The sequence below is a fragment of the Porites lutea genome, chromosome 5 (genome assembly GCF_958299795.1).
Source record: "Porites lutea chromosome 5, jaPorLute2.1, whole genome shotgun sequence".
Classification (NCBI taxonomy): domain Eukaryota; kingdom Metazoa; phylum Cnidaria; class Anthozoa; order Scleractinia; family Poritidae; genus Porites; species Porites lutea.
In genome coordinates, this window is record NC_133205.1 from 34,467,763 (window position 1) to 34,495,566 (window position 27,804).

Consider the following 27,804-nt stretch of genomic DNA (forward strand, 5'->3'; position numbering starts at 1 on the left):
CTCCTACAAGAGACGGAACCGCCACTTTACGTGGTCATCTGAGCCACGCGAAGGTCTAGCCATTTGCAGGGCAAAGGCAGTACCTTCAATCGAACCCGCGACCTCCCGCTCTGCAGTCAAGCGCTCTACCGACTGAGCTGATACTGCCTAAATAACAGGAGTGTAACACATGAAGACATCCTTTAAATGAACGCCAACGAAAATGACTTTACGTTCTCGTTTTTAGGGTTAGGACTGCATTAGGTCACATGACTACGCTGAACATGTGACAGGAAAAATGAAAAACGTGGGCGCTAATTCACAGCCTCGTCCGCGGTTGAGGGCCAGGGGCCCGTTTCTCGAGAGGCCCGGTAACTTTTCGGGCCCGAAATCAGATATTCAAATAGAAATAAAAAGAACAAGAGCGCGGGTCCTGGCTAGAAAACTACTCCATTTTGTTTCATTAACTGATAGTTTTATCATGTTAGATGCAAAACTACTGAAACCCCGGTCTTTAATGTAAACGGCAACAGCCTACCGGGCCTGTTAATTATCGGGACTTTCGAGAAACGGACCCCAGGTGACTGCGCTTAATTCGGAGCGGCACTTTTCAAATAATTGGGACCCTAAGATCAGAGGACAGCGACGGCAACGAGAGCGTCTAAAGAGCAACACATTTAATGAGCAAAAGAACAAAATGGCACTTGCATTACAGTTGCCTAAATTTGTCAAAGCAAGTGAGTTGGAACAATAGCGATGAAGATTAGAAGAACGTGAATTCACTTATTTAGCGACGTTTTCTTCGCTGTCGTCGTCCTGGGCGCGGATCGTAAGGTCACTAATAGCACGTTTTGAACTCACCTCAATGTTTACAACGACTACCAGAATGGCGGCGACTACAGTGCCAAAGAAAGATACCGATGAGGTCTCCAGACCATCACTAGTTATCCGATCTTGAAAAACACCGTAGGAAATGAAGAAGATAGCTAGCGATGTCAGAGTACCGTACAACAGACTCAGGAAAAAGATTTTCCGGTTGAACATCTGGTTTGTTTGACCAGGAATGTACAAACGAGGATACTTAGAACAAGACTTCTCTGAAACGTCCTGAAAGGAAGAAACATAGAACGACGTCAACTAATAGGCCCGGGGGGGGGGGGGGGGGGGAGGGTACTTTAGGAATTTCTGGGTGGGGATGTGCCGTTTGGACCCTGGAACCCTTAACCTATAACAGAGCTAGTTCAGCTGAATTTTGCTACCCTATACTAGAGTAAACTCCCCAAATCCCCCTATCCTAGAGTAGCTGTTTCCCTTGTCTAGATAAAATCTTCAACCAACTGATCATTTTCCTGAAAATGATACCCTATTCTAGACCCAAACACTCTGATTTATATACCCTATCCTAGAGTAAACTGCCTGAAAACCATACCCTTCACAGCGGCACATACCTATATAGCCCATATATGGCAGTGCCCCCCCCCCCCCCCCGGGCTAACAGGGTTATTATAAGGTCAGATTCTACTTAAGTATTCAACGTGTGGACACTTGAAAGGAAGATAAATCGAATCCCGTGTGGAACTACATTTAGCGGGTTCAAATTTTAGCAATTTTTAGCGGGTGTAGCTGGCGGAAGGGAGGGCGAGTACATAAGAAAAGTGAGGGGCAAATCAACGACGTAAAGACGTTTTAGGAAAACACGCGTCAACCGGATGTGGACTTTTCGCAAGCATTCTTAGGCAGCGGTATTGCTCAAATGTTTGGGCAGATCGGATTTGGACTTCAACTCGGTCGTCTAGTTCCACTAGGACCCACCAACATCCCCGCTGTAAGTCTGAGTTGGAGTTCTAAGGGCAACGAAGAGTTCAAGACTGAGTGGTGTGTTCCTTCCACGCTATCTACTGAAAGATGACTACCTTGATAAAGGATATCACAAACTTCCTACCTGATCAAGAACTGCTAAAAACACGATGGGAGCCGAGGTGAAAAGTACGTTATAAAATGAGATAAACCATGCATCATAAACAGTCTAAAATGAAAGAAATAGTGGTTACGAGGTCATCACTAACAACAGACCAACAACATCCAGAGAGACAGGACACCCCCTTCGTGGATTAATAATAATTTAGATACAGATTTAGATAAACAGGTCATTTCAAAGGCCTTGGTTAAATGATTGCAATTCTCTTTACAGGCATTGCTCGTGATAATGTTTTGTGTTGCTAACTCATCACCCGCATAGTGGTGTAACGATTAATCGCGATTATGACCGTTCGGTTCGATTCACGATTCTTTGCTTCCACGTTTCGATTTTGGTGCGATTTTTGTACATCTTTTCCACGGTGTCCTCAGTGGGTTATTATATTGTAAAATCAGAATCCAGAACTCTTTAAAATGTGCGTTTTTGATTGACGAGCAAAGACGATAGCAGTTCGTGCGCGTTGCCTGTAAAAATGCTTTCCTTCAACCACCCCTTGAGAATTTCCAAATAAGGCAAACCATGTGCGGCACGCTCTTTGTAAGGTTCTCAAACATGGCGACGAACCAAGCGACTGTTAATCCTCCTGCCCCTGTTACTATTCTCAAATTGAGGGTTTAAGGTTGCCTGTTGTTAACATTACGCGTTATGTTATAAGAATTAAGAAACATTTACATAATCGAATCGAAATAATCGAAATCGAATCGAATCGCAAGGAATGTGAATCTTTACACCCCTACACTCGCATTTTGTAACTTCTTTAGTCCAGTTCTGGCAACTCTCCTTGTGAAGCACATCGACGAGAAGGATCTGAACTGGATGATTTGGAAGAAGAATTCTTACACCAGAAAATTCAGAAAAAAATCCGAGCTCCAAGTGAGAATCGAATTTACGACTCTCCGAGTTCTAGTTCGGATGCTCTAACAACTGAGCTACGAGCGGCTCAGTGGCGAATAAGCGGCGATTCTTAATTGTAAAAACGTATAAAGGTTTATCCTTTAGCGAGCATTTTGCACAGCAATGCTTTAATATTCTACCTGGCTGATTGAGGCAATAGCTTAAAGATACGGAAAAAAAAAGAAAGAACAACAACAAAAACAAAAATAAAAATGTCAAAACAGCAATACTGGCACATAAAGTCTATCAAGGAGATTACACTTGCCTGTGCTGAAAATCCGGTAAAAAAAGCGTACCATAGTTGACACAAGGTGAATGCAAAATTCTTGTAGAAAAAGTAGTTTAAAAATTTACTCATTCGAAAGTATGACCACCGTCCATGGACGAGAAGGAGTCTTTGAAGATACGTAAATAAGCTGTTAAGAAAAAACTCACAAGTGTGGACAAGACCTCAGAGATAAAACTAGAGTGAACAGAGTAATCTTGGATGTTGAGCAAGAGCCTGGGTCGAAGTTGTGTCGAATTGCACCGTGGGACTGTTTTGGAGACGCTTTCTCTTCTGTCATTGGCTATTACAAATTGCGCGGGAACTGGGGAAAAATTATTCCACCAAAACAGTACCAAAGTGTAATTCGACGCAACTCCGTCCCAGTCTCACGCGAGCAACCTCAAAATGGCCAATCAAAGTCTTAGATTACAACGCACTAAGGTCTGTTTATAGAGGAATTCGGTCGTTTCCAAGGATGACAGGGGGAAAATTTCGGGGAGGGGGGTGGTGAATGTTTCAATGCTGGACTTTGTAGTCTCGATTCTCCAATTGTGTCATTAATAATGGCAATTCACCATTTCCACCGAGATCAGAGATAAATACAACTTGTTTACCTCACAACATTTTGCATAATCATTGTCTTCAATTTCTCTTAGGACGATTGTAATACCCTAGCCTGCGAACGCAGACGTATTTCAAGTCGTTGCTTCTCTCTACAATGCCTTGTGGTTAAGCAAAATTTTGGGGGGTAAACAAGGTGCATTGTGGTCTGGGTGAATATGGTAAATTTTAAGTATAGGCCTGCCTCGCAATCGCTTTCATTTATTTTGGGGATATTTGAGTTAATCAATAAGGAAAGCAGGGGCATCACCCCCGGTCGCGCTTCGCGCGCGTTCCTGTCATCCAGCTCATCCGCTTTAAAGGTCCGTGCTCTTCACTAAACCTTGGGAAAACCTGTGGAGTAAGTGTAATATCGATCGCGTGCAAGTTTTCCTATCGTCCAGCGTGAATTAATAATCGTCAGTGTATTGTGTTAAAATAAAAAGGATATTTAAACTGCCCAAAAGAGAAATCACTCGCTAAAACAGCCTGCATTCCTTCTTGACCACTTATTCCAACGCCTATGTGCGCAGCTGAAAGTACAAAAAAGTAAATACTAATGAATTTAATTAAATTTTATGGTAAGGGGACACAAATGACAGCTTCTCTCTGTCTCCTCCGTTTTACTAAAGTCGATTGTCGGCAAGTGAGGATAAATGTTTATCAGGTATTTTCTCCCTGTTATATAAGAGGCTTTACAAGTGTAGAAAAACCATCGCCTCCTTAAGACGAACAACTGACAAGTTATACCAGTCCTTGTAATTGACGAAGATCAAGATTTTCTAGAGAAGCATACCTTTGATCATACTGACGTCATTAGCTCCGTCTCCAATGGCTAACGTCACAGCATTCAGACTGTTTTTTACAAGCTGGACAACTAATGCCTAGAAAATAGGACACGAGACAAGGATAAATTCTCACCTGAAAGTCAATGCTATACACCGAAGACGGCTATGATAAAGAGAGCGGCAAAAAGCAATAGTTTTAATGGGATATTCACATGATACCGGAATGACTTTTATTCTGGAAGGAGTTCATTCTACCGGTATATATTTGTCTCTATTTGTTTACATGATACCGAAACAAAATTTCGTTCCCGTACAGGTCATCATTCCGGTTTTCAATCCGAATGAAATTCTCGTTCTGGTACGAAATTTCATTCTGGTGTCATGCAAACTGGAAACGAACTTCGATCCAGCTTGAAAAACGCGAGTGGCGCATGCGTATCTGAAATGACGCGAAAACCACGCCAGCGAGAACGCCCTAGGCTGAGCCGTTCGATCTTATCACGTGAATGCAGTACGAACTTTACTTTAGAACGCAACTCATTCATTCCGGTTTCATAAAGCCAGAGTCTAAATCTCTGACTACTGGTCGGTCCTAGGATCGAACCAGCTCTCGCCCTGCAGACAAACCCTCCCTTTAAGAACTAAGCTAGCAATATGGGGGTTTGTACATCGTGGTCAGCAATTAAGAGCATAGAAAATTACCTTTTGAAGTGGAGTAACTCGGCAGCATATCACAGCTTTACAGAGGCACGCTAGAGATAAGAATTCTTTCTCCAAACTTTCCTGAAGGGCAAATGCCTAAAAAGAATGTAAGGAGCGTTTTTTGTTGCCATAAAAAGAGCAAGAAAATAACACAGCGAATAAAAAAAAAAAAAGAAGAAGAAGGTTGAATTTCTATGAAATACACTAAAGATATTATATTATTGACTTACTAAACTCTTTCCAGGAATTACGAGCCCAAATGTTTCTTTTGCCTTCTTCGCCTTCTGTGAGAAACAAAGTAAATACGCATGAGCGAGCTGATGCACTTGGGATAATTTATGCTTTTTACGGGAGTTTTGCAGTGTCAAATGTCGGGGAGTCTTCGTGATTAGGATACATCTGTAACAGGCCCTTTTTCAACGAACGTTCAGAGATAAATTGATCGCGGCCGCTATCTTGAAAGTTAGAGTTAGAGTGTTACTCCATCGCGGGTTTACTGACAGGTTAAGACCGTTCGGTATCACTCCACAACTAGAATTTCTCTTACCTCTACTTCTTGTGATATTTCCCCCACAAAATTGTCCTTGTACGATAACACTTCGACCTCAACATCTTTAAGACTGTTATCTTTGCTCTGCATCCTGGAAACAGCTGCTTCTGGGCCTAAAATTTTTCCTTTGCATTCCGCAATGGCTTGCTGCACACTCTCCAGTGATTCTCCCTCAATTTTAAAAACTTCCGTCATATCGTCAGTCAACAAATGACACGAGTAGCCTATGTTGATGGCCGTCTCTGTAAACAAGAAAAAAAACGTATTCATTCAAATTGTGCGAAAATTTTTTGTAATAGTTTGTCTACCAAAATGGCCGCCCTGTCACGTGTCAGTTGTGTGCTCAGTTTCCTGGCCATTGACTAAAAGCGAGGCTAAAGTTGACCATGTTTTGTTACAAAACTTCCCGTTTTGAACGTGTAAATGATGATGTTCACGACCTTGTTAGCATACGAATAACACGAATTGCACATGAAAAGTAGGAAAGGTTGTAACATAACACAGGTCATCTTCAGCCTCGCTTCCATTCAAAGGCCACGGGCCTGTTTCTCGAAAGACCCGGTAACTTTTCGGGCCCGAAGGCAAATTTTAAAATCCAAACCAGTTGAATAGTAGTACAGTTCCTGGCGCACAAACCAGTCAATTTTGCTTCCTCATCTGATAGTTCCATCGTATTATTCTCAAAATTATTGAAACTTTGCTCTTGAATACAAACACGTCGAACACAAAACAGCTTTCCGGGCCCGAAAAGTTACCGGAACTTTCGAGAAACAGGCCCCAGGGCACTGAGTACACAACTGTAAAATGGCCAATTGTGGATGTCAGTCCAAGCTTACGAAGTAAGAGCGCTAAATCTCAGCAATTCCGAAAGAGCAATCCATAGTCTCCTAGCTCTGTCATTTCTATTTTCAACAGCAAAACTGATATTACTAACCTACTTTATCTCCAGTCAAAACCCAGATTTTGATATCTGCCTGTAGATAAAGAAAGACGAAATGACTGAGTTTATTTAAGATGTATTTACTTAATGCTCGTTGATGGTACTCCCTGATTAGACAACCTCAAAACCTCTGAGCAATTTCTACGCCAAAGCGATTTAAACTTTAAAGCTAAAGGTTAAACAGGGTTATCGTTCAGCATCCTGTTACTTAGCATGTGCAGTGACCTTAGCGGGTTGTTCCATCGTTTCCCTATCTATCTATGAAAGACGATGGTAGTCGCTGGTTATGGATGTATTCCTTCCCACCTCCCTTGAGCCAGTCGTGTTCTCTATTCAGTATTAAGAAACCAAGTTGATGTCTCTCGGCGCCGGGGCCACCAACACGGTGTCTTCACAACAAGCTCTCTAAATGTGGGTAAATTATTTAAAACTCATCTAGCGCACGGAAAACCACACAGATAAACAATGATGTCTTACAGGAATTATAGCCACACAGTCTGGCTTTTTTCTTATGTATCAGACAGGAAAACTTTGCGACGGATATTTCCCTAGGGTGGTCTATACATTAAATGGCTCGTCACCCAACCAAAGAGGAGGAGGAGTTAGTAATGCAGTCACACATTCATTGCGTTACCTCTGCCAGGGTAGCAATAGTATCAGGTACATCATCTTGAAGCTTATCCTCTATTGCCGTCGCACCAAGCAAAATCAAATTCTGTTCAATGTCCTCATAAACCTATAACGCCAAAAGGAATTAACGGAGATCATAAGGTTTGCCTTCTTAAAACGAACCACAGATCTCAAGGGAAATGAAAAATACAGTAATCACCTGCTGAATAAGTTCGTCTCTGTTCTCCATAGCTAGACTGCAAAACGAAATAATCACAAATGTACGTTAAAAAACAACGCTTAGCGTGAGAAGGCTAAAAAGCAGATAACGGATGTTCTTTACATCTACAGAGCAATTGGCCATTTTGAGGTGGCTAGAGACTGGGATGGGTTTTTAGTCGAACTGCACTATGGGACTATTTAAGAGGCGGGGGGGGGGATGGGGGAGAGCGAATTTTGCTCCAGCAGTCTCCTGTGCGACCTCGTAATAGCCAATAAAAAAGCGACAGCATCTTCAAAACAGTCCCACAGTGCAATTCGAAACAACACCGACCCAGCCTTTAGCGCAACCTTAAAACAGCTTATTGCTAGTTACGTCTTTACACACTGAACTTTTGTACGAAAGAAGCTTTGCGTAACTGACCCAAATTACAACCTATTTACGACGCCATTAATTCGTCGTCAGTAAACGGCTGAATAAATGTCGTCGTCAATAAACGGCTGAACAGGGATGCACAGGAACCAATATTCCTTAAGAAAGTCCGTTACTGACATCCCAAGACCTTCAAATGTTTAAGAACTGATTTAGTGTTACGTGCAAGTTTGACATTTAAAATAAGGAAGAGGAAATAGGGAAATGCCATTTTAAAACCGCCATATCTTTTTAATCAAGCTTTTAAATTGTAGCAGAATACATTTTTCGTTTATTTTATTATTTATTTATATTTTTATCATCATCACCATTTTCATTTTTTTAGAACCTTTTACCTGCTTGTAAATTTTTATTCATTTTTAGTCTTTTAAAATTACTGTAAGTGCAGTAGAGTTTAGGGTATTTATATCGTTTATTTTATCGTTAATTTTTTAAAAATCTCTTACCCGCTTGTAAATTTTAATTCAGTTTTAGTCCTTTTAACTTATTGTAAAGCGCATTTGATCATGCTCCATGGAAATTGCGCCATATACGTTTTAATTAATTGTATTTGAAATTGTACGAGGACAAATTTTCTTGTGAATAAGCATCCAAGACGGGAGGGCTGATGAAGAAAACTCTTTCTTTTTTTCTTTCGATCTAGGAAAAGATAAGCATATGAACAGTGAGTCTTTTACCCAGCCTCCTTGTATTTAGTTTCCCACTCTTTGTACAAATCCATTGGTATGTCCTTATATGCTGTCACCAATGTACGCAAACCCTCCGCAGCAAACATCTAAGATAAAAGTCAATGAAAGTGAGCAATCAAGTGTACAGAAAAAAAAGCGCATTCGCGATTACGCCATTGTGACAAGACGAAGCTCTCGTCCGTTCTAAGTTGACGAGGACTCGAATTACTTGGGCATTTCTTACTAGATGAATTGAAAATAATTGAGGAACAAGATTACTAGATCTCCTTAGAACTGCTCTTTTTAAGCGACTTTCTTTTCATTGTTTAACGTTCGCCTAGAGTGAACTAATTTTAATTCTAGCTTACATTATTCTGAGAAGAGAATTCTCCAAAAAAAGCCGTTACAGTGCCCTCCTAAAGCCCCCAAAAGGAGGAGATATGTGTACAGAAGTAGTTCACAAGCAGCTTACGTTTAGATGCTGCATCGTTTTTGCCATAAGCGGTTTGCAGGAACGATCAAGACGTTCGTAAACAATAGTATCTACAAAACAAAGAGCAAAACAAAATTTAGTAAAACTTCGCCAGGATATTCTTACAGAAACTACATTTCCTCCGCAAAGAAAAAAAAAAAAAACGACAAAAAACTCAAGTTAAATTAACCCCATAATCTTAAAAAACCCTTAATTTCCACTGGGACAATGACAGCTTCAAAAAAAGCACTGTTCGTTAGCCTTCTCTCGCCACTTTAGAAACGCGAACTGAAGGAAACTGGTCCGAGTTAACTTTTGCAAAGACGTCTGGGACTGTTACTAGGGACAGAGGAAAAATTGACCAATAGCTGACCGGCGCGTCCGCGGTAGGGATCCCACAAACGATTGCGGGACGTATTTCGGCTCCAGTTTCCTTCTCTTTTTTCAAGTGGCGAATGGTCAGCTACATTTAATATTTCTGAACTCAAAGCCAAAACTAGCGTTCAGTTTCTAGCATTAGCTGCAATAAAAAACAACCACTTACCTGCTCCCTTGCAGTAGAGTCTTATTTGATCGTCTCTTTTGACAATCACCTACACATAAAAAGATAAAACAAGCAAACAAAACAAAACACTGAAATTTCTTTGTAACATTTCCGTACCTGACGCTTGTTGATACTCAAATGCTACACACTTGAAACCGAATCATATCTACCCCCCACTCCTTTTCCTTGCAAAATACTAAATCACCCCTCCCGCTCTTAGGGCCAGTTACACACAGAATGGAGGCACCGTGAAAAATTGGACAGAGCACTAGGCTCGCAATCCGGAGGGTCCTGGGTTTACGTCCCACCCTGACCACTGGCTAGGCTGATTTGTTCTTTGGAAGCAGCGAGTTCAGCTCCTCTGCCACGCTTGTAAACAGCCGACTGGTCTGTTGAATTTGAATTATCTATTTCAGTCATTGATTTGCTCCGGGATCTAGGTCTCTTCGAACAGTGCGGTGGGTTCTTTTACGTCCCACAAGAACCAGATAAGTGAAAGTGCTGTGAGACGGGACCTATGGTTTTTCGCCCTTATCGAAGAAAACTAGAAAGTCTTACCGTCTGCAAATGTTACTGCAAAGGCAAAACTTTCTCCTCAGTTATTTAATGGCCCTGAGTGTTGGTGCCGCCGGGGTTTGAACCCGCGACCTCCCGCTCAGCAGACCGGCGCTCTCTCAACTGAGCTACCTAGAATGAGCTCAATTTCTCACAAATTTTTGCTTTATTGCAATACTCTCTGTTTGCAACATGACACTCCTAACACTTCTAGTAGCTTTCTGTACAAGGAGAAGGAGCAAGGGACAGCACGCGAGAAGTGAGATAATCTCGGATCCACTCGACATCCAGAAGGTAGGTTAATTGGACCTTCAACATGGTGGTATGTTATGATCGTACTCACCGACATCCGTTTTCGTTCATTATTGAAGTCCAAAATGGCTAACAACTCGTAAATTTCCTGAAACGAAGAAAGAAACTATTATGATCACAGTTTTGTAAACGTAATAAGGCAGGGTATCGACAAAACACTTTCTCAACTCGACATATAGAGATCAGGAGTCTTTGCCAAACATTGACCTATAAGCCGTTTAAGCAAAAGTGAAGGAGGTTTCAGTCAAGCATTGAAGGAGTTCTCCGTTGTACGTTTTTTAAGGCATTTCATATTGTAAAGAAAGGACCGTGCCAAGACTTGTTCAGTGACAATTTGGCACATGCTGGATGCAACAAATATATATAACATTGATCTAATCAAGTAGAAGTGCCAAAAGAAATACTTTAATCGTTGAGAGCCATCCAAGCTCAACTTTGACTCAAGTGACTTAGCTTGCGCGTCTTTTCATCTGCTACTTCTAGTTGAGTCACCTACAACCTCGTTCGGGTTCCCAGGGCAGCAATGTTTTTGGTCAGCGCCACAGATCACTAACTGAACATCTGAGGTAATGCAAATACGATCACTCCCGATGGCTGATAAAAACGTTTCTTTTTCATGCAAATTAAAAAGAAGTTCCGGGCGCGGGCAATGGCGAGCTATGTCCGAAGTTGTCGAAAAAGAGGGTTCATCGTTGCGCTGTTGCAAAGTGGTTTATAACCTTTGCATTTCTATCCGCGGAAAAATAAAAATCGGCTGGTGTTATATTTCGATATGGTTTTGTTAATGTTTACACATTGTAGAAGAATAGACTTTATTAGCTCGAGGTGACTCTTTACCCATTTCATACCACGTTAATTTTATCAAGAGAACTGTTGATTTTAGATTCTACGTGTATATGAATACATATTTTATAAAGAAGGCAAAGATAAAGTGCAGTGAGAACCCTGCCTGGTAAGAAACAGATAAAGAACTGCACGCATGCGCAATCGAACCGGAAACAGGATTTTGCGGCTTCGGGTTTGGACTCCGCGTCCGGGTCGTCAATGCTCGTTCCGCTATATAAGCGAAAAGAAAGTTCTACAAACAAGATAAAAGTACCTTTTCCCCTGTAACATCAATAGTAAGAGTGGTCGGCGAACGACCCTGTGAAAACAAGAAAGAAAAAAAAGAAAGGTCTTCAGAAAGATATTATATTAATAATATCACCAGCTTGAAGCAAATAAAACTCCCAGGGAACAACCCCCAAATGAAATATGCAAAAGTGCTTTTGTTACCACAAAGGCGAATCCAAAGTTTCTTGCGGCCGTAACTAGAGCTGCTTCATCAGGGGACTGGGCTTGATATTCCAAGTTATCTATACAAACATGTGAAAGGTTTACAATTTACTTCTAAAAGGGGTTACGTCACCAGGATAATAGGCTGATTTAGCAACAGAACGGGAACGTCAGTTGACGACGGAAAAAGCGCGCGAAAAGGACTAAACGCGACTTCCGGTGCCCAATTTGCCGCTCTGCCATTAGTCAAACAAGTTGTTTGATCTGCGCGCGCTATCGTAAACTGACGTTCCCGTTCTGTTGCTAAAACAGCCTATTGCTACTTTGGGTCTCTTCTGTTTAAGTCCGGTTTAAAATTAGTGCGGCCTTTACCCATGGACAAAATGCTCCTGTAGAGTTATCAAAAAGATATCAAACAAATTTTTAATTTCTTCAGAGAGCAGTAACCATAGTAATAATTGTTTTGGTGATTTTTACAGGCATAGAACTGAAACTAGCCCGATTTTTTCAAGTTTAAATCAATGTCCATTCTTTCACTCCGTAGCAACAGACGGCAGGAAACGATTTCAGTGCCTAAATAAGGTCTTACACAACAAAACTGGACCATTATTTTGTAATTTCCATTGACGCAAAGGCATGTTTTAGCTTTATAAAAAGAATACAAATAGCGTGAGATATCCACTTAAAGACTGATTTTCACTAGCAACGGAGTTGGAGTAGTGATCAGAGTCTCGAAGGAGCTCTTAGGACCTAGAACAAGGGGAAGGAACGAGTCACGAAGCCCTAAGAACGTCTTCGTGGGAGGCTATACTTATAGTGAAACTCAAAAGTCGGAGTCGTAAGCGGAGTCATAAGCGCGACGGAATAGAAGTCGGAAGAATCAGAACGTTTACATTTTCTTCCGACTACGCTAATAGCTTCATCGCTTACGATCTAGTGAAAACGAGATTGTCAAAGTCGGAAGCAGAAGCGGAATGCTCGTTCAGACGCTTTGTGATTGGTGTAGTTCTTCCGCCTTCTGGTTGCTACTCCGACAATTTAGTTTTCACTTGGTCGTAAGCGACGAAGTCATAAGTGGAATCAGAATGCTGTTTTCACTTAATCGTAACGCTCTGCACTACTGATTACGACTAATACTAAGATGCTAGTGAAACCCAGCCTTAAGGGCGGGGCCGCGTTGTTCAAAGCAGAGTTTAGATAACCCAAGGTTAGTACGAAATTAGAATTCAGATATAAAAGTTTAAAAAGCAAATTCAGTTTAATTCTTTCTGCAGATAATATGTTAATTGGATGCGCTACAAAGAATACAGAAAATTATCCCGGAAAATACTTTTGAACAAAAGAAAACAAAACCCGGGTTAGGCTAATCGGCCTTCGAACAACTCGGCCCAGGTCGAAAGCAATACACAAAATGAGAACCGGCGGACAAAAGACAGTCCGCGACCCTCTTCCCCCTCCCCTCCCCTCTGAAAAAAAAAAAGTGTCTGAATGAACAAAACCTCCTTGGGAGATATGTCTGCATGATAATGTATAAGATTCTCGAGACCAAAAAAAATCAGTAATTCTTACCATTGTTGGATTCTACCATAACAGTATGACATACAGCCAATAAACGAAAGAACTCCTGACATTCCTGCAAAGGAAAAAATAAAAAAAAAGTGGTCAGAACAAATGCACCAATCTTGACTTTGTTACCACGAGGTTGATACGGAACGCTGTTCATACAAACAGATCTATGATACAGTTATCAACACAAGGCAAAAAAAAAACAATACTCCACTTTTAATTACGAGTGTTACCTTATTTCCAAGGCTTATTTCATCCACCAGAGTCTGGTCCGTAAACCTGAATTTACCATCCGCGTAAGGATTCTTGGAGAAGTCAACGTTTTGGGCCTGATTAATAAAGGTACATGCATCACTCCTTGTCCTTTACTCGTACCGTATACAAAACAAGACAAAATTGGAAGCTACAAGATTTAGATTCATGCTCTTATTATTTCTCTATAAATTGATCGCCAGAATATCGCGACGGCCCGGATAATAAATAATAAAGGCAATTACGGAATGTTTTACCTAGTCTTGAAGCTGTACATGAGTTCTTCAAAGTAAAATCGAGTTTTCATTTCAATGAGAGCGCTTTATACCGTAGCGATTTCACTTCTTTGATAGATTCTGCTTGTTTTTGTTGACTATGGACGTTAAAACATAAATTGCAAAAGCAAAAGCTCTTTCCGGATATATACAACGATCACATAACAGATACAGAGGATTTCTGAGTTTTGCACCTGTTGTTGGAGCAACCTGAGACTGAACAGCGGTCAATTTGATAAAACTTTAACAAGTGTAATTTACAAGCGTAGCTATTGTTTTCTGACCCTAAAACAATGGCTACATTTGTAAATTACTCCTGTAAAAGTTTTATTAAACTGAATCCAGCCTGCGAGCAAGCTCTGCGGGTGTTCTTGCGCTCTTTACTCCCACACACCCGTACCCTCGGGAGAGGTTGCTCGTAGGCTAGAGCCTGAGGAGTATTCTAAATGTAATCCATGTTAATCTCCTCCAGTTTTACCCATCCTTTCCTTTCCGTGGTTTTTCTAACTTTCATTTGCGTTCTACTTAATTTTTACGCACTTCTTTTTTCGTTACATTCTGTGACCAATTGGTGAGTGCTGAAATTCAAGATTGCAGTCATTTTAAAACTGTTTCCGGTAGTGTACACGTTTAGCAAAAGCAACATAAAAGTTAACAGACAACCTACCCCCTCCTCTCTGATGGAGACTGAGCTAACAAGAGTTTGCTCGGGATTACCTGCATTTTCACCCTCTATATGACCTAACAAAGAGATTTTTCAAACAAATATAATCATGTCGGAGATCTTAGGAAACCAAAATAAAAGCATTACTTTGAGGCGCCCCTCAGACTTTTACCTCAGTGTTACCATTTAAATGAAAGCCATTGCGCATTCCTTTCTGTTCTCTCTACTCTGTAGAGATTCCCACTAGCCAGCGGCGGATCTAGGATGGGTCCAATCTTGTGTATACCATTCAATTCAAGCTAACTATTTACATACATGTATTAGCTATATATTGGGACCTTGAAATCCGACGACGGCAGCGACAAAAAGAACGTTGAATAAGAAAAACCACAACTTTGCACGTACACCAAATTTTTTGTGCGAGAAATAGGACTGAAATGACTCTAACACACTTTACAGTCGATAGAAATTTACGTTTAGATTTTAAAATATAGTTAAGCATTTTGCATTACTTTTAACGTCATCATAATTTTCAATGCTTGGCAGAGCTAATGTGTCCATTACCAGAAAAAAACGATCATTTTGAAAACGACACTGTTTTACTTTAACTGAGAGATTAAGCGAGTCAGATAGTTAAATGTTACGCATTTGTTTACGAAGCCAGGGTTCGAGAATATAAAAACAAAACCGTGTTTACTTTAAATGGAATCAGTTTGAATCAGTTTTCCAGGGGCTTTATTAGTGCAAAAGAAGTGCTATTATATTTTTAAAAATGCCGTTTCCCTGAATTTCAACCCAAACCCAAGACGAGCTTTGCGCATAGAGACTCAAAACCAAGTCCACCGAACACCAGCTAAAAGAACACAGTTATACAGTCCAGATTTAGGCTATGTTCACACAGACTGCCCACCTACCCCTCCCCTAAGCTGACATTAACACTTACTTCTCACTTAGGGCAAAATGATGGCTCAGGGGAGGGGTAGGTGGGCAGTTTCCCAGAAACCTAAATTGATACCAGCTAGCTCTTGTGTCGACACGAAAACGGTATCGGATAGCGCTTTAGTTCAGACATAACAACGGTCATTTCGGCGGGATTTCTGTATCGGAGCGAAGCTGCACCTTGCTGATCTCGAAAGTGGATCGACACATATCGGAGAAGTACTGTGTCAGGGCCGTAGAGGAAGTAAATGAGTAGTAGCGAAGACTGGAACCCACAGAGACGATAGTAAGTATTTAGGATGGAGGAATGGGATATAAGTATAGGTAATAGCATGATTTGTAGTGATATTTGGCATAAATACCACGAGTGATATTTCGAAATTGTTATAGATAATTTCACTCGCCTAACGGCTCGTGAAATTTGAGACAATTTTGAAATATCACTAGTGGTATTTATTCTGTTCATACTATCGAATAGCTTTTCAAGCTGAGGCTATACTGTGAAGTGTAGACCTAGGCCTGACACTGAATTTGATACTATGCGGATCTGAATATCGTGGTGTTAATCGTGTCAATATTGAACAAGATAAAGAGAAAATGAACAATTTTTCTCTCTCCCCGCCGCGTGTCGCCTTTTCTCGCGTGGATTGATTTTCACGCGCGCTCGCGTTTCGCTCGCTCTAATATGCCTGAGGAAAAATGGGAGACTACTCGTAGTCTAGGTTAACGTGCGTCGCTCAAAAACGCCTTTTGCTTAAGCTCCCTAGTTTTTGCGACGGCACGAAATCATACCGGATAGCAAATCTGTTCACACATAAGAACGGTGATTTCAGTGCGGTTTCTGTAAAGGAGCCAAGCTGCGCCGCGCCGATCTCTAAAGTTGACAGTCACATTTTGAATAGGTGTGTTCACACTATACAGGACAGCTTTTCGAGTCGACACGTCACGATAGTGTGAACATAGCAAGCCTTCCTCCCTTAGGCAGGCACCTCTCCTCAGTGCATGGATACTTAAACTGATTCCAAAGATGTCCGCCAACGGGGAGTTCAACAGTAGTTGCAGGTTCTCTAAAGTACCGAATTGAGAAGTGAAGACATTAAGTTCGACGACAGCTTGGTAATGGTTTTCAGATCCACGTCAGAAGTGGGTTAGAAATTTTAACAGAGCATTGTTTTTGTTGAAACAGCCTTGGATATGGGTTGTAAATTGCAGAGATGACGGTCATTTCAGTTAAGATTGATTGAAGGAAAGAGGCAAAGACATGTTATCATACGTACGTCGAGGTACATGCAGAGGACAGTCAAAGAAACAGCTATGAAACTGACAAGAGACGTGTGACTTGTGCTTAGAAGGGTGCTGCCAGACAGAAGAAGCAGGATCAGGATGGTCGCCTGGGATTTACAGATATTTTATTAATTTGGTTATTTATAGTCTGAGAAAACAGCTGCCATTTCGCCACGCTAGCACTGGTTTCCCCGCGAAATGAAGCCTCAGGAACGAGCGTAGAAATTGCATACTGATGAAGAGTCACAATTCAGATCTGGTTCGTGCCTTTGATTGGTTGAAAATTTGCTTCGTCAAATCAGCTGCAGTACCTCAATCAGGGTAGTTACACGTCACCAGTATGGATTTCTGAGCTCGTTTCTCAGTCGTCAATTCGCGGGGAAGCCATTGGTGGTGTTGCGAAATGTCAGCTGTTTTCAAAGGCTAGGTTATTTATTTGTCAGCGAAGTTAAACAAGGGCAAGTTAAGATAACACACTAAAACACTGGGGTCATGTTCCTGAGACATGTGGTGGCACGTGTAACAGTGCCACAAAATTACACGCATGCACAGAGACATGCAACGTGACAAAGTCACAATATCCGGACAAACATCAAATAAAAGCGCGAGGAATGTTTTTCGTTGTTGTTGTTTCCCTTGGGGCAGGAACAAAATGAATCCTGATATTTTTCTCTGACGGGTTAAAATAATAGCTTCGTTGCATGGACACGTTGCTCAACCGTACCTACTGAAGTTCATGGCAACCACGCCGCGGAGACAAACTAGTTTCAAAAGTTCATGTTGCACGAATAGAAAAGTATAAGACAGTGTACACGCGCCTACCAGGGGCTTACCCCCTCCACATGACCTCTGGTGATTTCTTTATATTTGCCAGTAGCTTTCTTTTTAATACACTACTGCAATAAAATGTTAGTTGCTTGGCTAAAGCTGCGTCGATAACTTTAAAATCAATATCTTTACTGAATTTTTTTTTACAGTATAGAAATGCTGTTAGTTAAAATTGGTTACTTGTTAAGAGTGAAAGCTGTGCTTGACTTCTTTAACACATAAAGATTAACGTTTTTAATTGTTAGTAATCTCAAGCTACGAGAAAGAAAAATATAAAAGAATTCTTAACAAGCCAGGAGTTTTAAGTGAACAATTATGGTAGTATCTAAACAGACGCAATGCGGATTTATCCAAGCAAATTGGCCTCATAAACTTGGTTGCTTAGAGGGCAAAGAAATAAAGAGTGATTGCCAACCGATCAGAGAACATCTCCTTGTCTAGGTACAACTACTTGTACAGAAGTAAAGAAAAATGAAGCATGTTACCTTATTGAAGACGTTAAAGTAACAGCTACTTACCAAACAATCTGCCATTAATTGAACATTTCTTAAAGGTCATCACATTTTGTGTGAGGGTTCCAGTCTGGATTGAAAAACATAACCTTTGTTGTAAATTAAATAAACTTCATGCAAATGGGCTCACTTAAAAAGTCGGAGGGGGAAGAGCGAATACCAGATTTACGTCGATCTCTGATTTGGAGCTTGTAGAAAGTCAAATTTGTTAGCATGGGGACCTGTTGGCATCCAGATTGCATTTGACGTTAGGCCAACGTGTGAATGGCAAACCGGAACCGTGCTTCCTTTCCTCGCTCCCCGTCACCTGGTAAAGAGAGGCCCTGGTACCATAACCAAAAATCTTGTGATGATGATAACACTGGGCAGGGCTCAAAATAACGGCCGGTCAACAGAAAATGTTCAGCGAGAATGGCCATTTGACCGATCAAAACAATTTACTCGACGGTCATGTTGACCAGTTATTTTACTGCTTATGATCTTCGACGACGCGAAAATAAACGAAACAATCTGCGGCCTCAAGAGTTTTGCTAGATACTATGGAGGAAATACCTAGTGACTCACGATTGGGCAGCATGTTACTTTTGCAGTCAACATGGTCATTTTGTTTCTCTAAATATCATCCTCGAGCCTCTTGTTATTTGGCGAAACAAGACGTTTATCTTGGCCAAATGGTTCGGTCCATTAAGCCACTTTTTAAAAGGTCTAGCGACGACTCAGGGGCACCCAACGACTGTTTTCTGTAAAATATCTGTTCAGTGAAGCAAATATTGCCCAGAATTTTCTATTATTTGAGGACTGCTAAAAAATTCTTGATGGCCGTTCCATTCATGTACAATTTGCGAAGCTCATCTAATAAATTCCCTAAGATATTCTTAAGTTTAATTTTTCATAATTCATTCCCCTGGTTAGGCTATTTTTCTATTTTTCGTAGAAAAAAGGAAACCTAAAATTTTCGGATTCAAAAATGTGATGGAAAGAGGAATCAGAAAAATTCTCCCCTTTGTAATACGTTAAATTGCATCTAAAATTTTCGGGAAAATAATTGTGAATCCCTCGTAATTTCGAAAAGACTCAAGTTCCCATAGAATGACCGAACAGATACAGATTTTATTGCGCCGCTTAGAATGCAATTCTAAAGATCTACAATTACTCTGGATAGCCTAAATAGTGTTTTCAATGCATTTAGGAGGAAAACGTCGTTGGGCGCCCCTGACGACTAGAACGAGTAAATATTTTAATTTGGGCTAACAGGCCGCTATTAGTGACTTTTATTGTCTTATATTTTTTAGTTTGAACGAGCAGAAACGAGACTTAACGGAGCAAAAAATTCTTGGCCTATCAGCGCGTCCGGTCACCTTCCAAACATTACTAATGTTTGAGCTCTACTGCTACTACGTCCTGCCCGCTATGGCTGCTGGCATGAAGGGCCGCAACGAAGTTCCTCCACTCCTGTCTGTTCTGGGCCAACTTCCGGATGGTACCCTACTGGGTCCCTTAATATTGCATGTGCAGAATAAAACAGAATACACAGAATATATTCACCTTATCTGAGAAGATATACTGAATTTGGCCAAGTTCTTCCGTTAGAGTGGTTGTTCTGAAAAAGGAAATAGTAACTTAACAACTCGCCTTTTTTAATACTCAGTAAGCTCAAGTGAGCCACACTATACTGTGTCACAGAAATATAAGTGCTAAAAGACAAATGCAACGTAGACACTGATGTGTATTACATCTGATATGTTTGAAGGTAAACTAAGCATACCTTGCCAAAGCTGGGGTATCTTTTATTTCGTAGTACATTGAAGCGTCCCAGTTTATCCATAAACTTTGACCAAGACGAATCACCTCTATGCTGTAGATAAAGATTATCGCCATTTCATATGAGTGGATGAGTGGATTTGTATCAAGCAAATCTAGTTCTATTGCTGGAACAATAAGCGTGCGAACTGAATCTGTTCCACAGAATAGCTCCTGGTCAATATTGCTCTTCGTTCTTATCAGAATACTTAGCACTGCGATGCGTCTTTGGCACGCAACTTAGCCGAGCGAGCAACCCCCACCCCTCCCCCCCAGAGAAGCGACCACCGGAAATACGTCTGCATTCGCAGGCTTAACGCAACCAGGCATGAAAAAGATGTCCTGTCACAAGCATGGGCCTGGGGGTTGCTGAAATGGTTTTATGCTCTAGCCAAGGAGTAACGGGGGAAAAGGCCATTCACGAGATTGATATTGTATGGCACGTGACGTTTGAGATCAGACATATACTTCGATCTACATACTCATGAATAGAATTTGCCTCCAACATTCTATCGAGATCCAAAGGTTGCCAATACGCCTGCATGACACGCCCAAAAGGATCATTCCGACAGAAAGTCACTTACCTGATGTACAGAGAAATTGGAATAAGTGTGTTCAGTACCATGACAAAAGAAGGCCAGTGCACAATTCCAATGATAACCACGCTGTCCTTGTAGAAATCTTCCCACGGTAGATATATTTGGAAATGCTAAAAAAAAAGAAAAGAAAGAAAGAAAGAAAAAAGAGAAAGAAAAGCGGTACACTATAAAATAATCACCAACAAGGAATAATTATTACCACATATTTTTCCTGCTGGAAATTTACAAGCATATGTTTTCCTAGGTAACCAAATTCCGAACAAGTAAGAAAATCAACGCACAGACCTTAATGAATACAAAATAGAAGACTAAACCTGAACACGAAGGTTCAAGTGGGTTCACCAGTAATTGGCTAAAAAATAATTTATTTGTTAGTCAAGCCTCGAAAGGAGCTTATTGGAGCGTCTTTTAGTTTGGGTGCCACAATGCATAATTGCCTCCTTAACATTATTATGAATTACCTGTACCTACTGCAGGTTTAAACTAAACTACTCACCTGTCCTATGATTTCCTCCCACACCGTTGTTCCAATGGAACAAAGTGTGCAAATGATGGCCAAACAAAGAGCAATCTATCAGAGAAATAATCATTAATCACGGCACAAGTCAAGAAAAGTATGTTTTATAATTTGCAACAATCGAAAGCTTATGCACGGTCCCTGATATATCCCTTCCTAAACCAATCAACCATTTGAATTGAATGTTTTGTGGCAAATGACATCAAGAAAAATCGAGGAAAGAACAAACCAATATCGCTAGAGATATTCAAGTCTTAGTAGTATGAAGCAATTAAGAGTAACAGGAGCGTTACCACTCCCAGAAATGGGATGCTACATATAGTACAGTCTAAACTTCTCCTTATGGACACCTCTATAATACGGATACCTCTCTATTACGGACAGTTCGTTTGGTCCCAGAAATGCCAAAAATCATACATTCCCTACCTCTATAATACGGACACCTCTGTAAAGTGGACACTTGGTTCTGTCCCTTTGGTGTCCGTATTAAAGAGCTTTGACTGTACCAGAAGGAGGAAGAGAAAGTTGAGTGAAATTAATTTTTGAATAAAACAAGCCGGCAGAGACGAGGCCTCAAACTGCCAAACTTCATACTGGCAACTCTCCATTAAATAGACACCTTTGGGACCGGCGTTAGTGTGGGTCTTAGAGAGATGTCTGTCTTATAGAGAGTCAACTAAAAGAAGTAAAGAAAGGCAGGGACCAACTCTACCACAATTGACCTGCTCCCAGCGTAAGGGGTTTCATAGCTCAGTTGGTAGAGCATCGCACCGGTAATCACGAGATCTCGGGTTCAAACCCCGTTGAAGTCCTGAATTTTTTTTTCAGGCTTCTTTACGCAATTGCATAAATTGCGTTCACTACGACGATCATTTCTTCATTTTCTAGGTGTCCTTCTTAGCAAGGTGTCTCCCTTATAGAGGTGTCCATTAACAGAGAGTTGACCATATCGAAGATGAAAATGTAGCAATGACTCAGGCACCTCGACTCCAACATGGCTACCACTACTACTGGCACACCTCTACCACTTTGTGCAGGGTTATGGCACCATGAACCTTTCATTTCCCTCCTCAAGTTTATTTACCAAGTTGTAGAAGACAGTTTTGAGAATAAAACGTAAAAACGAACTGAGGAACCAGACTTGAAGAGAACAGGACTGCCAGCTATTGCTTCATGGCAACCTGCATGTTTTGGTACTAGCAGAGAATGTGTCAAATCGGCTTACCCATAAGATCAAACTATTTGTTAGCTTATCTAATCCAGTCCTCTTGAACTTGCTGACACCTACAACATAACAAAATCACACTCAAAATTACCTTTCATTACCACTTTTTGGACTTTGCTGTAGGTAAGAAGGAGACCTAGTGGACACTTCCTTCTGAAATTATCTCTGTTTTGTATACTTAACTTTAGTTAGTTAAGGAAACTATTACTCCATTTTATCTCTTTCTCTGTGAAATAAGTGTGTGAAACCTATGTAGTTTGTGGAACATCTTCATACCATCTTTAAAATAAACAATCATTAAAACCCTTATTTTCAGGGATGTCCGACATTTGGAACCGCTGCCGTATGAACAGTCAGGATTTTATTTGGCTCATTTTAATTGGCTTTGTTTGACTCAAATAATCTCCTACTTCCTCAATCTTTGTTGAGTTGAAAATGCCACATAGCAGATTGTGCATTCTTGAGCACTGCCAAATTTAATGAAACTTAATTCAAAATAGAGCTGAATTGCTTTCAAGTGTCTCTCAAGTGCTGGGTAGGCATGACATAAGTTCTATGTAATAGGCTTCCACATTTGTCAAATAACCGAAACACTCCTCACAAACTTACAGGTGTAGTTTAAATTATTTCTGTTTGCCAAACCCTTTTTTCCTTTCAAATCAATAATTCCCCAGACTGAGGCATTCGCCACATTTTCTCGGGAAATGTTGAACTGACTATAATTAGCCTGAGGGGTCCCAAGGGTGCAAGGAGGAAAAAACCTATTACAAAATGTACGTAAACAAACGTACACATACGTACATTTCCTAATGATATAAGCCAAAATTTAATTGGTTATAGCGTCTTTAAAAAACACCCATCATTATCTACAAAAGTACAAGGTATTAACTCTAACTCAGACCTGTGAAAATGTTGAGTTAACTGTATCTAAAAATATTTTGTGACCTGTTTTCTTCCCTCATGACCCCCTTTTAGCTTCTCTATGGGTCCTGTGGACCCCAGTGCAGAAAATCCTCATAAGAACACTGATTCCCATACAGTGAACTCTCTCTTAATGGACACCTCTATAAGATGGACACTTCGCCAAAAAGGACACCTAGAGTTGGCCTTTGCCTTACTTTACTCCTTGTAGTTGAGACAGATATCTCTCTAAGACACACATATTGCCGGTCCCAAAGGTGTCCTTCTATAAAGAAAGAGTTCACTGTACACTGTTTGAAGTAAGCCCTGGTCACTTCTGACTTAAAAGTCTTATTTAAACTTGAAGAGTAAGAGTCATACCAGTGTTCATCATGAGTTTGGTGTCATGTCCAGTATATATCACTGCACCATAAACCCAATGGGTGTTACGCAGCACACATCCCTAAAGACAGAACTTTCTGATCAAAAGCTAAAAACTCACTTGCTCAGAGGCACATTCAGATTTCTCATATTTCAATCATTATTTCACATCCATTTCTCAAACTTAGGCACAAGTGGTTTGCTCTATTTCTCTAGCACCACCTCATGTTTTACTAAGCACATCTTGTGAATAAACAAAGACCAAATATAGATTTCCGAAAAGGTGGCCTGATTAATTAAAGAAACTCAAACTGAAAGGCCTATGTGACCTGCAACTATTATAACACAAACACAAGGCAATTAATTTACAGCAATGATCTGAAAATTTATCAGAAATCACTACTTTTATTTTTTTCCAGGAACTTCTTTAATAGGCTACACTTGACATCTTGATATTCTTCATACATCTGGTTAAATTTGTTTAGACAATGAACAATGGGGTTGTAGAGAGATAGGACTGGAAAATTAGCCTGGGGTACCAAAACATTAAAAGTTTGGGATAAGAAATGAGAACCAACATCTGATCTACTTTTAATATTAGTCTATGTGATCCTTAAAATTATGTCCATTCTCTTTGTGGAGAGATGTTGATCAGTGGAGGTAGATAGACTAAATTTCAAGGACCAAAAACTACAATTAGATGCCTTGCAAGTAACTACCATTGCACTTTCATCTTACCCTTAAAATGACATTTTCATTTTCCAGAGGATACATCTTTTCTTCATACATCAACTTTCCTTTGAACTTGTCTAATCTGTTATTAGGAGGTTCACAGCTTATTTCCACTAACAAAGGCAAAAATAGTAAAAACGTAAAATCACTGTTAATCACTGTAATCACTGTAGTAAAAACACACAAGAAACATCCAAGAAGTAGCAAATATTTCTGTAAAATTTATAAATGTTGTGGTTCAATTTTATACTTGGTTTAAATTTTATTTCCGTTTGTTTTTGGGTATGGTAATGTATAATAATGAGCTTAAAACAAAGGGAAATAAATTTAAACCAAGGATAAAATTGAACCACAAGACATGCATGACATAATACCCTTTTTGCAGAAATTCCAAGATTTCTCCAACTTTCTCTTATAGATTTCTGTGAAACTTTGCACATTGGAAGGCAAGTGCCAATTGTATATGTAGCTCATAGCACATTTCCAATGAAAATGCTGATGACAGGTTAAATTTGATTAAGAGGTAAAACTATTTATAGGTTGCAATTTGTTATTGACTATGAAGACCTGGCAATCACAGCATTTGATCTTGTATACTGCTCTATGTCTGTCCTCCGGTCTGTATTTGTCCTTGACATTCATAAGTAGTCATAGTAAAGTGCTTATCTGTTTGTGTGCAACGCATATATTGTATTAAGGTTGCAGTATATGATATGATAGGTTCAGAGGTACCTCTGATGTATGGTACATGTGTAGTCACTGTTGTAACAGGGGCAGAGTTAACGTTAGTCTGAGTGTTGGAATTGGTGTTACTGTGGGTTTTCCATCTAACAAAGTCTGCGTTGTAGTTGTTTTTGCTTTAAAAAGGTGGTTTAGGTAGGCAGTCCCATTTTGTAGCCTGCTGTGTGAGCCGCAAACTAGCTGCGCTCGCCTCATCAAAGTCCGTATTGTTGTGACCTTGTACATGTAAATCTGTCAAAATCTGAACTAATTTTATCTTAGCCATGGCTGTTATAAAAAAGCCAATTTGTGCACATCAACATTACTGACAGAGAATGAATGCTTGACAAAACAAGTTTTCCTTTTAATAAATTGTCAATTTTTGCAACTTAGAAAGATTAATCCTCATATCATCACTGTTGCATATGGCAAGAAAAAAAGTCTATACTTTTAACAGTTGAAAGTTGATCTTCATCATCACCAAGTTCAGCAGTTTCAGGAAGGGGTTGCCGACATTTTAGGTTAGTTTCTCTGTGAACAAAACATAAAACCTTAACAATTATCAACAAGCAAGAAATGATAATTTTATACAGGTGAAGTTATGGCTAGTACATCAGATGTGAAAGTCAAATTAAAGTACTGATACTATGTCACTTTAAGTTAAAGTGAATAAAGTTTGTATGATTGAGCCTAAAAGTTGATGATTGTTTTCAATAATGGGGGTAACAAAGATCTAGGCATCTAGTAGGAACAAAACTCTTTTGCATATGTGAACATATATGCACTCAAGAACACTGACTGTTCAGGGAGCACCAAAGTGCTGTCTGATAGCCTTCAGACTAGCATGTTTTAATTTATTGTGAGTTACCCAACAGGCAAGCAACATTTGCATGAAGGGAAAGAGTTGGTTGGATTAGGCCTGCACAACTTCTTTGGACTGGTATTACTAACATCAGGAATAGCCTGATGGAACTCAAGGGCATGAAAGCAATTTTTCATTTTAATCTCACCCTGCTGCTACAAATTTATTTTTGTTGTGTGCTACATTAACTTTTAACAATTAACGGTTTCATATTTGCTAGATGTCTGTAAAAAGGAGTTGATGGGAAAACAAATAAATAAAGGAGTTTGACTAGTAAGTCATTGATGAAAATTTTCACCATCTGAACTTTGTTCTCCCAAGGCAATTTTATAAGTTTATAACTATACGACTCACCCATCCAATTCAGCTGTCTCAATGTAGCACAAACCATTTTCTTCACTGGTAGTAAGAACCACAATATCAGCCTGCAAAAGAGATAAAGGCTGATAAGACACCTAAGAATGGCCAAGACTTGAAATGCAAGCCAACATCTATGTATTGATTACTTACAGGAATTTGATCATTGTTATCTATTCTGAGAACATCACCAACTTGAAGCTTCATCCACTTTTCTTCTTCTTGTCTAACAGAGAGTTAAATATTTTTATTATTATTAAACCAAGACACATTTGGTAGTTTATCACGAGCGAGTCAAAAAACACACATGTACTGATCATCAGTGCAGACCAGCATTCTCTTTTATCCAAAGTCCAAAAAATAAAAATTTTAAAATTTCTCGGTCAAATAAATAAAGTAATTAACTGGTGGAATCTGTGGTAGGCAACCACTTCTATTATAAGCAACTGAGAGAAGAAAGTGCACACAAAGCTGGTCCAAAACACAGGTAACAGGCCACAGGGACCACAAGTGCAGCCTGTCAATGCTCTGTTGTTTAATGAATGAGATACCAGTAAGTAGTTCCACATTAAACTAAAACTCTATTTTGGATTGTGATTAGGCCAGGAGACACTTTACAGGGTGCAAAGAAAATCATTTTTACAGCTTGCCATTCGGGCAAGCTAAAGCTAGCATTTACTAGCCCTGATGTCATTTCAACTAGCCCAAAAACCTTTTTGACTAGCAGAATTGATTTTACAGTTCTTCTGTTGATCGAATTCCTCAAAAAACATCACCTACCCGTCAGGCAAGTTAAAAACAGAATTCACTAGCCCGATAGCAAAATCCACTAGCCCCGGGCTATCGGACACATTTTTCTTTGCACGCTGCTTTTAGTGTTGTTGTTTACCATGGCACTGTAAGGTTCCATAATTCCTCTCACCTGCATTTTGTACCCTCCCCTGTGCTTTAACAGTGCCTGGTGTTTCATGGCACCTAACTTTAATTAGCTCCTGGGTAAACTGGAAAATCTTAGTTATTTCATATAAATCATATTCTGGGCACCCGGGATTTCACAGGTTCAGAGGAGTGGGTTCACTTCAACTTTTCTCAGAGCACGGCCTTGACATATCACATTTTTTTCATGAAAGTTCCCACGTAACCTACTGTAATTTTGACTATTCATTCCCGACCAGGTAACTGCTGACTTTTCAGTTAATATTAAGAGTAAAATCGAGAAGAAAACCATAATATGTTAATAATGTAGATCAGATCCATGCCACTTATAACTAGGATGTGTTGACCTCTCAAATAATATAAAACTAAACAACAGGCATATATCTCACTTGTCAGCGTGTCCTGTAACTTCACTGTTGTTTCTAAGAACCTTAGCCTTCCTATTGTTGACTTCATCATCACTTCTATGCCGTTTCTGCAAGTGGAAAGTAACTAGGTTTAGCAATACAGTAATGGATTTACTTACAGCATTATTTTTTTCAACAGCCAAGTTTAAACTACAGATCACATTGTTCCACAGGTCAGGAGTACAGTCAGGTCTGAGACACCTTAGGGAGACCAGTCCTGACTGTCTGTCTTAGAGAGGTGTCCGGCTTATATATTCTTATG

The 27,804-nt window shown here is 40.1% G+C and overlaps 1 protein-coding gene across 2 annotated transcripts in view; it reads right to left on the reverse strand.

Moving 5' to 3' along the window:
* LOC140936666 (phospholipid-transporting ATPase ID-like) overlaps window positions 1-27,804 on the reverse strand; it is a 33,270-nt gene that overhangs the window by 1,358 nt on the left and 4,108 nt on the right. The window contains exons 4-35 of one of the 2 annotated variants that reach the window (XM_073386158.1): window positions 27,550-27,610; window positions 26,353-26,420; window positions 26,197-26,267; window positions 25,429-25,511; window positions 24,267-24,373; window positions 23,529-23,610; window positions 22,248-22,306; window positions 21,002-21,076; window positions 20,491-20,615; window positions 19,872-19,961; window positions 19,652-19,706; window positions 18,113-18,176; window positions 14,547-14,620; window positions 13,586-13,681; window positions 13,356-13,419; window positions 11,787-11,866; window positions 11,611-11,655; window positions 10,543-10,599; window positions 9,645-9,693; window positions 9,101-9,171; window positions 8,638-8,735; window positions 7,529-7,565; window positions 7,334-7,435; window positions 6,694-6,733; window positions 5,757-6,001; window positions 5,440-5,493; window positions 5,210-5,305; window positions 4,516-4,603; window positions 4,171-4,252; window positions 3,117-3,258; window positions 1,922-2,005; window positions 841-1,086 (exon numbers count right to left, since the gene is read on the reverse strand). In XM_073386158.1, coding sequence (XP_073242259.1) covers window positions 841-1,086; window positions 1,922-2,005; window positions 3,117-3,258; window positions 4,171-4,252; window positions 4,516-4,603; window positions 5,210-5,305; window positions 5,440-5,493; window positions 5,757-6,001; window positions 6,694-6,733; window positions 7,334-7,435; window positions 7,529-7,565; window positions 8,638-8,735; window positions 9,101-9,171; window positions 9,645-9,693; window positions 10,543-10,599; window positions 11,611-11,655; window positions 11,787-11,866; window positions 13,356-13,419; window positions 13,586-13,681; window positions 14,547-14,620; window positions 18,113-18,176; window positions 19,652-19,706; window positions 19,872-19,961; window positions 20,491-20,615; window positions 21,002-21,076; window positions 22,248-22,306; window positions 23,529-23,610; window positions 24,267-24,373; window positions 25,429-25,511; window positions 26,197-26,267; window positions 26,353-26,420; window positions 27,550-27,610 — 2,790 coding nt within the window. Of the gene's footprint in view, window positions 1-840; window positions 1,087-1,921; window positions 2,006-3,116; window positions 3,259-4,170; window positions 4,253-4,515; window positions 4,604-5,209; window positions 5,306-5,439; window positions 5,494-5,756; window positions 6,002-6,693; window positions 6,734-7,333; window positions 7,436-7,528; window positions 7,566-8,637; window positions 8,736-9,100; window positions 9,172-9,644; window positions 9,694-10,542; window positions 10,600-11,610; window positions 11,656-11,786; window positions 11,867-13,355; window positions 13,420-13,585; window positions 13,682-14,546; window positions 14,621-16,759; window positions 16,874-18,112; window positions 18,177-19,651; window positions 19,707-19,871; window positions 19,962-20,490; window positions 20,616-21,001; window positions 21,077-22,247; window positions 22,307-23,528; window positions 23,611-24,266; window positions 24,374-25,428; window positions 25,512-26,196; window positions 26,268-26,352; window positions 26,446-27,549; window positions 27,611-27,804 lie in introns of those variants that run through there. The other variant, XM_073386157.1, reaches the window with a different exon arrangement.